Source organism: Carettochelys insculpta, chromosome 3, assembly GCF_033958435.1.
Source record: "Carettochelys insculpta isolate YL-2023 chromosome 3, ASM3395843v1, whole genome shotgun sequence".
In the NCBI taxonomy this organism is placed as follows: Eukaryota; Metazoa; Chordata; order Testudines; family Carettochelyidae; genus Carettochelys; species Carettochelys insculpta.
In genome coordinates this window covers 193,715,642-193,729,156 of record NC_134139.1, presented here as the reverse complement: position 1 = coordinate 193,729,156, position 13,515 = coordinate 193,715,642, and the positions used below count along the sequence as shown (strand labels likewise).

The window sequence follows — 13,515 nt, the reverse complement described above, 5'->3', positions numbered from 1 at the left end:
CGAGTCGATTGCGGGAGAAGTCAGTGTCAACAGCCCGTACCTCTCCGCCTTTGGGGTTACGCGTCCCTCGCTGCCATGGCAACTCCACTCCCAGCCGCTCAATGATACAGGAACATGCACCAATCAGGAAAGACGATGGTGCGCCCCAGCGAATGAGAGTATGGGTAGAGAAAAGCCCGCCCTCCAGCTGGGGAAGGAGTTGCGGTGCTGCTTTGTCAGGAAGGAGAGACAGTCGCCATACGCAGCGAGTCCGATAATTGTGGAGGTGAGGTGAGGTGAGGTAGGGGGAACGGGAACTAAAATGCGGGCTTCCCTTATTCCTCATGGCAAGGTGAGGTGCAGGAGGACTACAACTCCCAGCACGCAACGTTCCCTAGACCGCCTCGCGCTGAGTGTCTGGCCCTGGTTGGCCGCATTGAGCATGGAGCGTTGCATGCTGGGAACTGTAGTTTCTCCAAATGCGCGACGCCCTCTCTCTGGCGGGTTGGTCTTGCTGTTCTTGGCCGAGGCTGAGCTGGCGGGCGTCTTTGCTTGGGGCACACGGGGCGGTTGGTTCGAGTGACCTCTTCTGCCAACGTGGGGCGGGGCGGGGCGCCCACGACGTTGGGGAGGTTGTGCCCGGCCCCGGGACGCCTTCACGGAGCGCCTGGCGCACTCTAGTCACCCTCCTCGTTGGCAGTTTGGTCTCTGGCGTGAGAAAAGCACCCCCGCGCCTGCACGACTCTACCGCCAGCACTCCGAGCGCCTGAGGTGCCTGTCACTTTTTCCAGTGTGGGGTCTGGGTTAGCCATTGAGGAGCTGGGGTAGCTCACTAGTACCTCCCCAGTATGTTCCCCACCCTCCAAATAGGCCTCCTTCTAGGCCACCACTTAACTGGAGCTAGAGCTCTTTGTGTGGGGTTGTCATATCAAAAAAGAGACACTCCCTCGTAGGGGTGTCATCTGTGTCTGCCAGCTCTCGTATTTGTAACCCTTCTGCTGGAAGGAGGTGGCAGCAACCAGGGCCAGGTTCTACATCTAGGGGTTCCCTTTCATCCATCTCACGCAGAACCAGCCCGAGCCCCCACCCAATAGCCTGGGAAATTCACACACCCCTGGGTGGTTTGGAGGGGCAATGCTTCCCCACTCACAAGCACAGAGTCTGAGTGTAGAAAAGAACCTTTTAATGAAAGAGGCAGAAAAGTCAATTGGCATAAGCTTGGGAAAATGCCACACCCAGAGTTCATAACCAACCCTCAGGTAACTGGCCCAGCTCAAATGCATTGAGTAGTGTCCTTGGCCTCTCAGGCTCACCAGTCCAATACTGTAAACAGCCAATCCACACACCCAAACTTTCTTCTTACCCCCACTTTAAATGCCCCACTTACAACTCAGTCCAGTCCATGCAGGCCCTGACATGTCATCCTGATGCATTCCCTCACTGAACCTGAGGCAATGCCCCCTTTATACTGGTCTGGCATTCCATTTGCACCCTGCCAGCTGCCCCACTGACCAGCTGTCAGTCATGCCATCCATCCACAGCTGCTCCTACCATCCATCCGTCCGTCCGTCTAACCACCCACTGCTCCTCCATCCATCCGCTGCTGCTCCTCCTACCAGCCAGCCCCACCATCTCATCTAGGTTTGGCTTGAGGCAAAAACTCTGCAATTTCAGCTTAGTGGGCTCAGTGGCCACCCTAGGATTTCAGCTTCTAGCATCCACCAAAGTAGAATCTCACACAAGAAAGATACAAATACTAACCCTATCTATTAACAGATAAAGAGAGATCTAATCAAACCAAGCTTTTAGCAATATGATCAAGTCTTAGGCAGCACCAGGGCACTTACCTAACTGATGTAATCAGTGCTCTTTCCCTTTTTTTTCCACAATACCTTAGACGAAGGGAGCCCTGTACAATCCATGTCTTACACAGTTATGATGACTGCCCTGTCCCCCACATCAACTTCAAGCATTGGTGAGATTTCACAATTCTTATATGGAGTGTTAGTATAAATTGTGATTTTACAATATTGTGTTTACAATAGACAAAATCCCATTACTTCCTTGCTACCCAACAGGCTTTGTTTGCAAGGTATCACATATGAACATCTTTGCATTCTCATGCAAATGATCTCTGGGAGTCACATTCCTCCCAGCCTTCAGCAGCATTGAGTTCCTGCTGCCACACTGCTTGCCCATTCCTTACATATTAGTGTGTGATACGCAGTACATTGATACAACATGAGTTGGTAAATACTGATAAAACAACAAGAAGTCCTGTGGCTCATACACACATCTCATAGAGCTGGAAGGGACCTTGGGAGGTCATTGAGTCCAGTCCCTTGCCCTCACAGCAGGACCAAGCACCATCCCCCCCCACCCTTTTTTTTAAAATCTCTTTGCCCCAGGTTCCTAAATGGCCCCCTCAAGGACTGAACTCAGAACTATGTGTTTAGCAGGCCAATGCTCAAACCAGCACCTTATAGACTAACATATTTTGGAGCATAAGCTTTCATGGGCAAAACCCTGCTTTGTTAGATGCACAAAGTGGTCTTTGCCTATGAAAGCTTATGCTCCAAAATATCTGTTAGTCTGCAAGGTGCCACAGGACTTCCTGTTTGTGCAGATACAGATTAACACAACTCCCCATCCAATAAATGCTGATACAGATACACTCCCTCTCAGGGGTGTCCTCTTTTTTGAAAAGTCAAATATGGTAACCTTATTTTTGGGTATAGCTGGAAGTCCAGTTGGGGTGGCACTCACTTGAGTTACAATTTGAGGTAACTGTTATCAAGATACACTAGAGAGAGTCTCCCAGGGCTGACTAAATCACCCAGTGGATCTCTCTAGCCCTGAAGTTGCTCCAGCTAGAAGGGCACAAAGATGGTTTTAACCCCTTCCCAGGGCCTGTGAGTTGTGTGCTGCACCAGAGGTAGGACAGTTAAGATGGGGGTCAGCATTCAAAGCCCTTCAGATTTCACATACTGACTAGACAGGTGCCTAGGCGGAATATTTTTTCAGTAAAAAGTTTTCTTTTAAAGTGGTAATCTGCACTGTGCAACGCAAGAGGTTAACTCTGGGGTCACACCTGGAGAAGTCATAAAGCTAGGGCAGCCATATCTCCCTATCCCAAATATGGGACAGGGAGATATGGGGTAAGGGCAGCTCCTCCCAGCTCTACCAAGCCCCAGGGAGCTGGGAACAAGGCAGCAGCTGGCAGCACTCCCTGGTAGCCCTGGGGAAACAGCAGCTACCAGCCTGCCCTGGGGAAGAAGCAGCCACCGGTGCTCCTGAGGAACCCCAGGGAAGCAGCAGCTGCCAGCACTCCCCAGGGAAGTGGCAGCTGCCAGCCCTCCCCAGGAGCGCTGGGAAGCAGCAGCCACTGACCATCCCAGGGAAGTGGCAGGGCTGTGGCAGCTGCCCATGCCCCCCCCCACTTCCCTGAGGCTCGGGGAAATGACTCCCACCAGCAGCTGTGCCTGTGCAACTGCTGGCAGAAATGGTCAGCTGGGGGGTAGGGCCCAAATACAGGACAATTAGTCCCTTTTAAAAAATGTCAGGATGCTTTTTTGGCGTCCCTAATACAGGATGGATTGTCACCCTACATGAAGCCAGAAAGGACAATTAATCCCAAGGGAGAGGATGAGAGAAAAAAAGTTGTGTAGGTCATCACATTGCTTAATGCGGGAGTGAGCAGACTTTTTATGGTGGGAACCCACTTTTCACCCTTGCAATTAGCAAGGGTCCCCTAACCTGTCTAACATAATCTAAACTGACAGACATTTTGGTTGTGTTCATATGAAAAAAACCCTTTCAGCATGTGTAGGAAAATAAGTATGTAGAATGTAAAAACTATTAATCAGTACATACATGTGAATACACACATATAAAAAGAGTATCATATTTCAGCATTTTTAATGAGATGGATAAGCCTGTGACCCAGCAGCTGATCATGCTGTGCTCCCCTTTTGAAATGTCATGCCCCCTCCGAGGGTGCCTGCCCCTGACTTTACGCCCCCTTGGCTTAATGCATTACTGGAAAGTGCTCAGATACTACAGTGATGAGCGTAATGTAAAAACCCATACAAACAAAATAGTATATAGAGTTAGATCATCTAGTCCACCTTTATTGTTTCACACTCCATTAAATTTCACCCAATTATCCCTGTATTGAGCCCAGTATCAGAACATAAGAAAAGTCAAAGGTCTATGTAGGTCAGTATCTATCTCCTGACAGTGGCCAATGCCAGGTGCCTCAGAAGGAATAAACAGAACACATAATCATCAAGTGATCCATCCACTGTTGCCAGTTAACAGCTTCTGGCATAAAGAGGCTGCCCTCCCCATCCTGGCTAGTAGCCATTAGTGGACCTATCCTCCATGAATTTATCTAGGTTTTTTTTTAACCATAGTATAGTCTTGGCTTTCACAGCATCTGCTGACAAACAGTTGCACCAGTTGACTGTGTGTTGTGTGAAAAAATACTTTTTAAAAGAAAAATAACTGATGCCTATTAATTTTATTTGGTGACCCTCTTCTTACTTTCTCCACACCAGTCACGATTTTATAGAACTTGATCATGACCCTCCGAGTCATCTCTTTACCAAGTTAAAATGTCCCAATCTTATTAGTCTTTCCTCATACAAAAGCTCTTCCAAGGCACGTCTACACTAGCCGGCTATTTCGAAATAGCCGTGCCAACTTCGAAATAGCACCCACCGCGTCTACACATGCCGAGCGCAATTTCGAAGTTGAAATCAACGTAAGGCGGCGAGATGTCGAAGTCACTATCCTCATCAGGAGATGGGAATAGCACCCTACTTCGACGCTGAACGCTGAACGTTGAAATAGGGCACGTGTAGACGATCCGCATCCTGCAACATCGAAATAGTGGGGTCCTCCATGGCGGCCATCAGCTGAGGGGTTGAGAGACGCTCTCTCCAGCCCCTGAGCTCTATGGTCGCCGCGTGCAGCAGCCCCTTAAAGCTCCCTGCCCCGAGTTCCTGTGCAGGAAGTTGAGAGCACGTGCAGGCAGCACCACAGCCACGTGCCCAGCCTGCATGTCCTCACCAGCCCCAGCCCAACACCCAGCACCCATGGCATCCAGCCAGCTCCCCAAGTGCCCACAGGGCACCCCCCCAAGGGGACCCAGGGCTCCCAGCCTGCCAGCCAGTGGGGGAAGAGGCAGCGGGGCCCCTCCTGGATGGAGGCCGAGATCCAGGACCTGCTGGGGCTCTGGGGCGAGGAGGAGGTGCTCCAGGTAATGGGGAGCAAGAGGCGGAACGCGGATGCGTTCGCTCAGCTGGCCGAGGGCCTGGCTGCCCGGGCTCACCCTGCCCACACTCCTGACCACGTGAGGAGTAAGGTAAAGTTGCTACGGCAGGGTTGCGCCCGGGCCCAGGACACGGCCAGCCAATCTGGGGCCACCCCCGCCGCTTGCCCCTTTTACAGGGAGCTCAGGGCCATCCTGGGCCCCCAGTACACCTCCTCCCCCCCAGCCACCCTTGATACCTCAGGTGACAAGCCCCAGCAGGCCCTGGAGACCAGCCCTGCACCCCAGGGGCCCCCCCAGGAGCCCACCCCTGGGACACCAGAGGAGGAGGAGGAGTCCTCCAGTGATAGGGGGGGGCTCCAAATCGACCTCCCCTCCCGCAGCTCCAGCAGGGCGTCCGCCCGACGGGTGTCCCCTGACCGTGGGAGCGGACTGTCAGGTATGTACCTCCCCCCGGTGCACACCCCTGGGGTTAAGGGGTGGGGAGAAGAGACGTGACCAGGGCCCTCCACACACCCAGATGACCATGGCCCTGAGGACAGCAGTGGCATGTCCCTCAGAAGAGTCCATCAGCCCCTGCCCCCCAGCAGGACAGCACCATGCCCCATCCCTGGGGATGGGGGGAGCGGAACCTAGGGTCCCCCGTTTGAGGGGGGGGGGGTTGGACACCCATCATCACAATCAGCATCTCCGGGGGACGGGGATGGGGAACCAGCAGCAGAGGGGTGCGGGGACAAGGGCCACGGGTCAGGGCCCAGACTAACGGCTGTCTCCACTCTTCTTCCCCCCTCTGTTCTGCAGCTGCACCATCAGAGGGCCCGGAGAGCACTGGCGCGGCATCTGTGGTCCCGGACAGCCCACCGGGGCCATCCCAGCAGGCCAGCCCCTCAGCAGAGCACGGAGCAGCCCCAGGATGAGCCCGACAGCGTCGGAGCCATCCGTGGGCGTCCACGGACCGCCAGCTTCTTGCCACCCTCTGGCGTCAGCTGGAGGTGTCCGAGCGGTGCCTGCAGGTGGAGGAGCTGCGCCTCGATCTCCAGGAGCGAGTGCTGGCCTGGAGCCAGGAGGCTTGGGGGGCCTTCATGCACACCTTTGAGGACATCGCGCGGCACTTGGCCCCCCCGCCACTCTGCCCGCCGCTCCACCCGCCGCTCCGCCTGCTGTCCCTCTACCATCTGCCGTCCTGGGGCCTGCCGCCGAGGGGGACCATGGGCCTCTGGACACCGCCCAGCCCTATCTGCTGGTTCTCCCGGCCCCCACCCAGCCTCGACGGGGCCTCCAGCCGAGACGTGGGTCACGCCCCCCCACACCAGGCGTGGGACAATAGGGGTGCGTGGCCGAGGACGTTGCCCCCCAAGGCCCGCCTTCTTTGGACATATTCCCCCCATCCTTGTAAATAGTTTTTCTTCTACTCCTCTTTAGTACCTGCCCCCCATGTACATAGTTCCCCCCTTCTTCTTTTAATAATTAATACACATTGCACAGTTTTGTTTAAAAAAAAATTACATTTATTGCCCAGAAGCGTTGGGGGGGGGTGCTCTCGGGTTCTCTGTGGTGGGGGCAGGGAGTGTTGTGGAGGATGAGGGGTGCAGTGGGTGGCTCACCTGCAGCTGGCCCTGCCAGCGTTCACCCCGCAACCTGATCAAAATGGGCCCGCAGGGCCTCCTGGACCCAGATCCCCTCAGGGTCGACCTGGCGACTGGAGGCAGTGGGTGGCTGGATGTCGGCCCTGCCAGCCTCCACAGCCTAGCCCTGGAAGAAGGCCTCTCCTTTGCTCTCCACCAGGTTGTGGAGTGCAGTGCACGTGCCCACAGCCTGGGGGATGTTGGTGAGCCCTGCATCCAGGCGGGTGAGGAGACACCTCCAGCGCCCTCTGAGGCGGCTGAAAGTGTGCTCGACCACCTGGCACGCATGGTTCAAGCACGTGTTGAACCGCTCCTGGCTGGCTGTGACATGGCCCATGTAGGGGTGCATGAGCCAGGGCTGGAGGGGGTATGCCACGTCTGCGACGAGGCAGAGGGGCATGGTGGTGTCCCCCACAGTTATCTCCCGCTGGGGGATGTAGGTCCCCGCCTCCAGCTGGCGGCACAGGCCCGAATTTCTGAACACCCGGGCATCGTGGGTGCTGCCAGGCCAGCCAACATAAATGTCCAAGAGGCGGCCCCGGCTGTCCACCAAGGCCTGGAGGACCACGGAATGGTATCCCTTCCTATTCAGGAAGCGTCCTCCGCTGTGCTCCGGGGCACGGATGGGGATATGGGTCCCATCTAGAGCCCCAAAGCAATTTGGGAACCCCAGGCTGGCAAACCCCACGATGGCAGCATCCAGGTCCCCAAGCCGCATGAGCCTGTGGAGGAGCAGGGCATTGATTGCGCAGACCACCTTCAGGGGAAGGACATGAGAGAGCACCGGTGAGGGGTGTGCAGGGTGTCTGGCCCTCCCCCCAGGGCTCCCCTCCCCTGAGCTCCCACCCCCCCCGGGTCCTCTTACCTCCATGAGGACAGCCCCGACAGTGGCCTTGCCCACGCCGAACTGCTGCCCTACGGATCGGTACCTGTCTGGAGTGGCCAGCTTCCAGACAGCAATGCCGACCCATTTCTGTACAGTGAGGGCACATCGCATGGGGGTGTCCTGGTGCCATAAGGCAGGGGTGAGCCACTGGCAGAGCGCCAGGAATGTCTGCTGGCTCATTCGGAAGTTCCGGAGCCAGCGGTCGTTGTCCCACTCGCCAAGCACCAGCCACTCCCACCAGTCTGTGCTTGTGGGGTATCTCCACAGCCGGCAGCGTGTGCGGTGGAGGGGGCGGGGGGGGGCGCTGGGAGGGCAGCAAGGTCTGGGGCTGCTTCCTCATCCCCTGGGGGCAGCTCATCTTCCTCAAATAAAAGATGGTCAGCTGCCTCCTGCATGGCACTGAGCAGGGCAGCCACTGGTCCTCCAGGGGCAGGTGTGTGGGCCTCTGGCTGCTGCTGCTGGGGGTCCCTGGTGCTTCACAGGGTGTGCGTGCTTGTGGCTCTGCAGACCATGTGCTGTGCAGGCTGAGTGTGTCTGGGAGGGGCCCTTTAAGGGAGCGGCTTGCTGTTGCCCCGGAAATGTTCTTCCATCCAGTGACCCTGTCTGCAGCTGTTCCTGGCACTCTTATTTCGATTTGGGCCGCTTTTGTGTGTAGACACTCCCCTGCAGCGCCTATTTCACTGTAGTGCTGTCCAACGTCGACGTTGAACTTCGACGGCACCAGCCCTGGAGGATGTGTAGACGCTCTTCGTCGAAATAGCTGATTTCGATTTTGCTACATCGAAATAAGCTATTTCAATGTAGCATCCCAGTGTAGACTTAGCTCCAGAGTGATAATCATTGTTTGCCCTTTTCTGAACCTTTTCCAATTCCAATGTATCTTTTTTGAGACAGGGTGACCACATCTGCATGCAGTATTCAACCTGAATTTTATTAAGATATAATTTTCATCTGATTGTGTATAAAATCTTTAAACAGCTGCATAACTGTCCAGATTATCTAACAACAGCTTTGTTCATTAGCTGTTGCATTATGATTTGTTCTATGGATATTTAATCATGGTTTATTTCATAAAACTCTGTGGTCTAACTTATCAGAGAGACAAGGTTGGTGAGGTAATATCTTTAATTGGACCAGCTTCTGCTGGTGAGAGAGAAAAGAGTTAAAGTTTACACAGAGCTCTGGGAAACTTACTCAGAGCATGGCAGCTAAATATATGATGGAACAAATTGTTTGGTATAAATAGATAACATATATTTCAAGAGACCATTCAAGGTGAAGTGGTCTGATTTATATCAGAGCAGTTGCTCTGGGGAGGGATAGCTCAGCAGGCTGAGCTTTGGTCTGTTAAACCCAGCATTGTGAGCTCAGTCCTTGAGGAGGCCACGTAGGGATCTGAAGCAAATAGATTTAAAAAAAAAATCTGTCAGGGATGGTACTTGATCTTGCCATAAGGGCACAGGACTGGACCCAATGACCTCCCTAGGTCCCTTCCAGCTCTATGAGATGTGTGTCTCCATTTATTTTGGCTTGCAAACCTAGTGAGGAGGGCTTTAAACTAGGTTCATCAGGGGAAGATAACACAAGCCCTGAGGTAAGTGTGGAAGGAGGAGGGAACAATCAAGTGGGTTTTCTGGGTGAAGAGGAGAAAGTGGGCCAATCAGCCCCTTCTCTAAGATGCTTGTACACTAATACCAGAAGCCTAGGGAACAAACAGGAAGAATTAGAGGCCCTGGCACAGTCAAAGAAGTACGAACTGGTTGGAATAATGGAGACTTGCTGGGACAATTAGCATAACTGGAGCACGGTCATGGAAGATTATAAACTGTTTAGGAAGGACAGACGGGAGAAAAGGAGGAGGAGTTGTGCTCTATGTGAGGGAGCAGTATAATTGCTCAGAGCTCCAGTATGAGGAAGGGGAAAATCTAGTTGAGCGTCTTTGGGTTAAGCTTAGAGGCAGAAGTAACAAAGGTGATGTTGTAGGTGGTGTCTGCTATGGACCGCCAGATCAGGGAGATGAGATGGACAAGGCTTTCTTCAAGCAGCTAAGTCAGTCTTCCAAATCACAGGCCCTGGTTCTCATCGGAGACTTTAATCATTCGGACATTTGTTGGGAGACCAATAGATCAACACACAGACAATCCAGGAAGTTTTTGGAAAATGTTGGGGATAACTTCTTGGTACAAGTGCTGAAGGAACCAACCGGGGCCATGCACAGCTTGACCTGCTGCTCACAAACAGGGAAGAACTAGTAGGAGAAATAGAAGTGGGAGGAAACCTGGGCTGCAGTGACCATGAGATCATAGATTTCAGGATCCAGACAAAAGGAAGAAAGGTGAAGAGTAACTTACAGACCCTTGATTTCAGAAAAGCAGACTTTGACTCCCTGAGAGAATGGAGGAGTAGGATCCTTTGGGAAATGAAGATGAAAGGGAAAAGAGTTCAAGAGAACTGGCAGTATTTTAAAAAAGACTTACTGAAGGCACAGGAACGAACCATCCTGCTGCATAGTAAGAAATGCAAACATGGTAGACAACGAGCTTGGCTTAACAGGGAAATCCTTAGTCAGCTTAAACTCAAAAAAGATGCATACAAGAAATGGAAACATGGACAGCTGACTAAGGAGGAGTATAAACATATGGCTGGAGAATGCCGGGCAGTAATCAGGAAAGCAAAAGCACAACTGGAACTGCAGCTGGCAAGGTATGTGAAGAGTAACAAGAAGGGTTTCTACAGGCATGTTAACAATAAACAGGTTATCAGAGAAGGTGTGGGGCCATCACTGGATGAGGGAGGTAACCTAGTGACCGATGATGTAGGAAAAGCTGAAGTACTCAATGCTTTTTTTGCCTCAGTCTTCATGGACAAAGTCAACTTCCACATGACGGTCCTAGACAATGCAGTATGGGAAGGTGGAGGGCAGCCATCTGTGGAGAAGGAGTAAGTTCTGAGCTATCTAGAAAAACTAGATGTACACAAACGCATGGGTCTGGATTTAATGCACCTGAGGATACTGAGGGAATTGGCAGAGGTCATTGCTGAACCTTTGGTCATTATGTTTGAAGACTCTTGGAGATCGGGGGAGATACCAGATGACTGGAAAAAGGCAAACATAGTGCCCATGTTTAAAAAAGGAAAGAAGGACAATCCAGGGAACTATAGATGGGTCAGCCTTTCCTCAGTCCCTGGGAAAATAATGGAGGGAATCCTCAAGGAATCCATTTTGCAGCACTTGGAAGAGGGGAAAGTGATCAAAAGTAGCCAAAATGGATTCACCAGGGGCAAGTCCTGCCTGACCAATCTGATTAGCTTCTGTGACGAGGTAACAAGCTCTGTGGACATGGGGAAGTCAGTGGATCTGATATACCTTGACTTCAGCAAAGCTTTTGATATGGTCTCCCACAACATTCTTGTCCATAAGTTAAGGAAATATGGATTGGATCCCTAGACTATAAGATGGATAAATAGCTGGCTTGATGGTCGGGCCCAACGGGTAGTGGTCAATGGCTCAATATCTGGATGGTGGGCTGTTTCAAGTGGAGTGCCACAAGGCTCGGTTCTGGAGCCGGTGTTATTCAACATTTTTATTAATGACCTGAATGAGGGACTGGCTTGCACCCTCAGCAAGTTTGTGCATGACACAAAACTAGGGGGAGAGGTAGATACCTTGGAGGGTAGAGAGAGAATCCAGAGTGACCTGGATAAATTGGAGGACTGGGCCAAAAGAAATCTGATGCAGTTCAACAAGCAGAAGTGTAGAGTCCTGCAGCTGGGGCAGAAGAATCCCAAGCATTGTTATAGGCTGGGGACTGACTGGCTCAGCAGCAGTACGATGGAAAGGGATCTAGGGGTTATGGTGGATGAAAGGCTGGATATGAGTAAACAGCGTGCCCTTGTAGCCAAGAAGGCTAACGGCATAGTAGGGTGCATTAAGAGGGGCATTTCTAGCAGATCTAGAGAAGTAGTTATTCCCCTCTATTCGGCACTGGTGAGGCCACATCTTGAATATTGTATCCATTTTTGGGCCCCCAGTATAAAAAGGATGTGGATATGCTGGAGCAGGTTCAGCGGAGGGCAACGAAAATGATTAAGGGGCTGGAACACAAGACCTATGAGGATAGGCTGAGGGATTTGGGCTTGATTACTTTACAGAAGAGAAGACTTGGGGTGATTTAATAGCAGCCTTCAACTTCCTGAAGGGGAGCTCTAAAGAGGAGGGTGAGAAACTGTTCTCAGTGGTGACAGATGCCAGAACAAGGAGTAATGGTCAGAAGTTGAAGAGGGAGAGGTGTAGGTTAGATATTAGGAAAAACTATTCCACCAGGAGGGTGGTGAAGCACTGGAATGCATTGCCTAGAGAGGTGGTAGATTCTCCATCCCTCAAGGTTTTTAAGTCCCAGCTTGACAAGGTCCTGGCTGGGATGACTTAGTGGGGGTTGACCGTGCTTGAAGCAGGGGGCTGGACTAGATGACTTCCTGAGGTCCCTGCCAGCCCCATGATTCTGTGATTCTGTAGGTGTGTTAGTCAGTGTCTTCGAGAACAACAAGAAGTCCTGTGGCACCTTATAGACTAACAGATATTTTGGAGCATAAGCTTTCATGGGCAAAGACTAACTTTGTCAGATGTATGAGACATCTCTCATGCATCTGACGAAGCAGGTCTTTGCCCATGAAAGCTTATGATTCAAAATAATCTGTTAGTCTATAAAGTGCCACAGGACTTCTTGTTTTTCTGGTCTGAGTTACATAATCATTGTGCTGTACAGTAATAAGAATACAACTATAATTTTTATTTTACGTCATCATCATCCAGATAAGTTGTCATGTAAAGCACAGTCAATCTGAAATCATTACCATATCTAATACTTTGCTTGGAATGAACCAATACTCCAGAGACAAAATACTTGCAATTTTCTGATGGAGCCATCAGTTTCTAATTTCTTACCATTGCTAAATAAATCTTGCAGATATGCCTGATGCTGTATTGCTCTGTCATCTGCCTAATAATGTAGATAAACTGAAACAATAACTTAAAAATTTGTGAAATACCACCAATATTTTCATTCTCGATAGAAAATTGTGGAGTTTAACAATGTATGTAAAATGTTGAGATTGTTCAATTATTTCACTGTTAATAATTTTAACAGAAATATCCAGGCATGTTGTGAGAGGAGCTTGGAAAGAGTTAGTAAGCTTTCGTGTTCCAGCTGACTCCTGCTCTAATTTGGTGCTTAGAGCAAATTATGGTGTATTTCTCAGCTATGTTACTCTCCTAAGGGAGCTAAATTAAATTAAGGAGAAAATGTAGAAGTGTTAATATCTTCAAATGCAGCTGGATCTGCAGGGAGCTCCTGCTGATTTAGTGTATTTCCCTTCTGCTGTACATGGGTGCCTCCTCCTTCATGATGTTGTTGTTTTAATGGCAGTATATACTTGAGTCCCAATCTTGCTCCTGTTGAAATCTTTGGGAATTGCCATTGGCTTTAGTAAGAAGAGGACCAGGCCTCTGAAGCACAAGAGGAAGGAAATGAACACCTCACTATATCTGATTTCTTTCACAGAACTGAAGGAAAATGAACCAAGTTAATTACTTGCTCAACGATTGCCTCATCAGAACAAAACATGTGGAGCATGCAGCCATCATCAAATTAAAGGATGGAACTGTGTGGGCATCCACTGTTGGATTTAATGTAAGGCTATGTCTACATTACATCATAAAGTCAATGTTAAGGCAGTTAGCTTGATTTTAC

General features: G+C 51.0%; 2 protein-coding genes across 3 annotated transcripts in view; both read left to right on the top strand.

Annotated features, from left to right (window-relative positions):
• Positions 1-191: 191 nt before the first annotated feature.
• PFN4 (profilin family member 4) overlaps positions 192-13,515 on the top strand; it is a 31,049-nt gene continuing 17,725 nt past the window's right edge. The window contains exons 1-3 of one of the 2 annotated variants that reach the window (XM_074988992.1): positions 192-265; positions 1,877-1,954; positions 13,327-13,455. In XM_074988992.1, coding sequence (XP_074845093.1) covers positions 13,339-13,455 — 117 coding nt within the window. In that variant the 5' untranslated portion in view covers positions 192-265; positions 1,877-1,954; positions 13,327-13,338. The remainder of the gene's footprint in view (positions 266-1,876; positions 1,955-13,326; positions 13,456-13,515) is intronic. The other variant, XM_074988993.1, reaches the window with a different exon arrangement.
• On the top strand, positions 3,976-6,695 carry LOC142010598 (uncharacterized). The gene is made up of 2 exons (XM_074988991.1): positions 3,976-5,693; positions 6,056-6,695. Exons 1-2 carry the CDS (start codon positions 5,186-5,188, stop codon positions 6,169-6,171), a joined length of 624 nt encoding a protein of 207 aa, XP_074845092.1. The 5' UTR covers positions 3,976-5,185; the 3' UTR covers positions 6,172-6,695.

Excerpts from the sequence above, each read along its gene's own strand:
- LOC142010598 (XM_074988991.1), top strand. The coding sequence starts at position 5,186 with ATGGAGGCCGAGATCCAGGACCTGCTGGGGCTCTGGGGCGAGGAGGAG. Across the intron at positions 5,694-6,055 it reads CCGTGGGAGCGGACTGTCAG|CTGCACCATCAGAGGGCCCG; the intron begins GTATGTACCTCC and ends TCTGTTCTGCAG.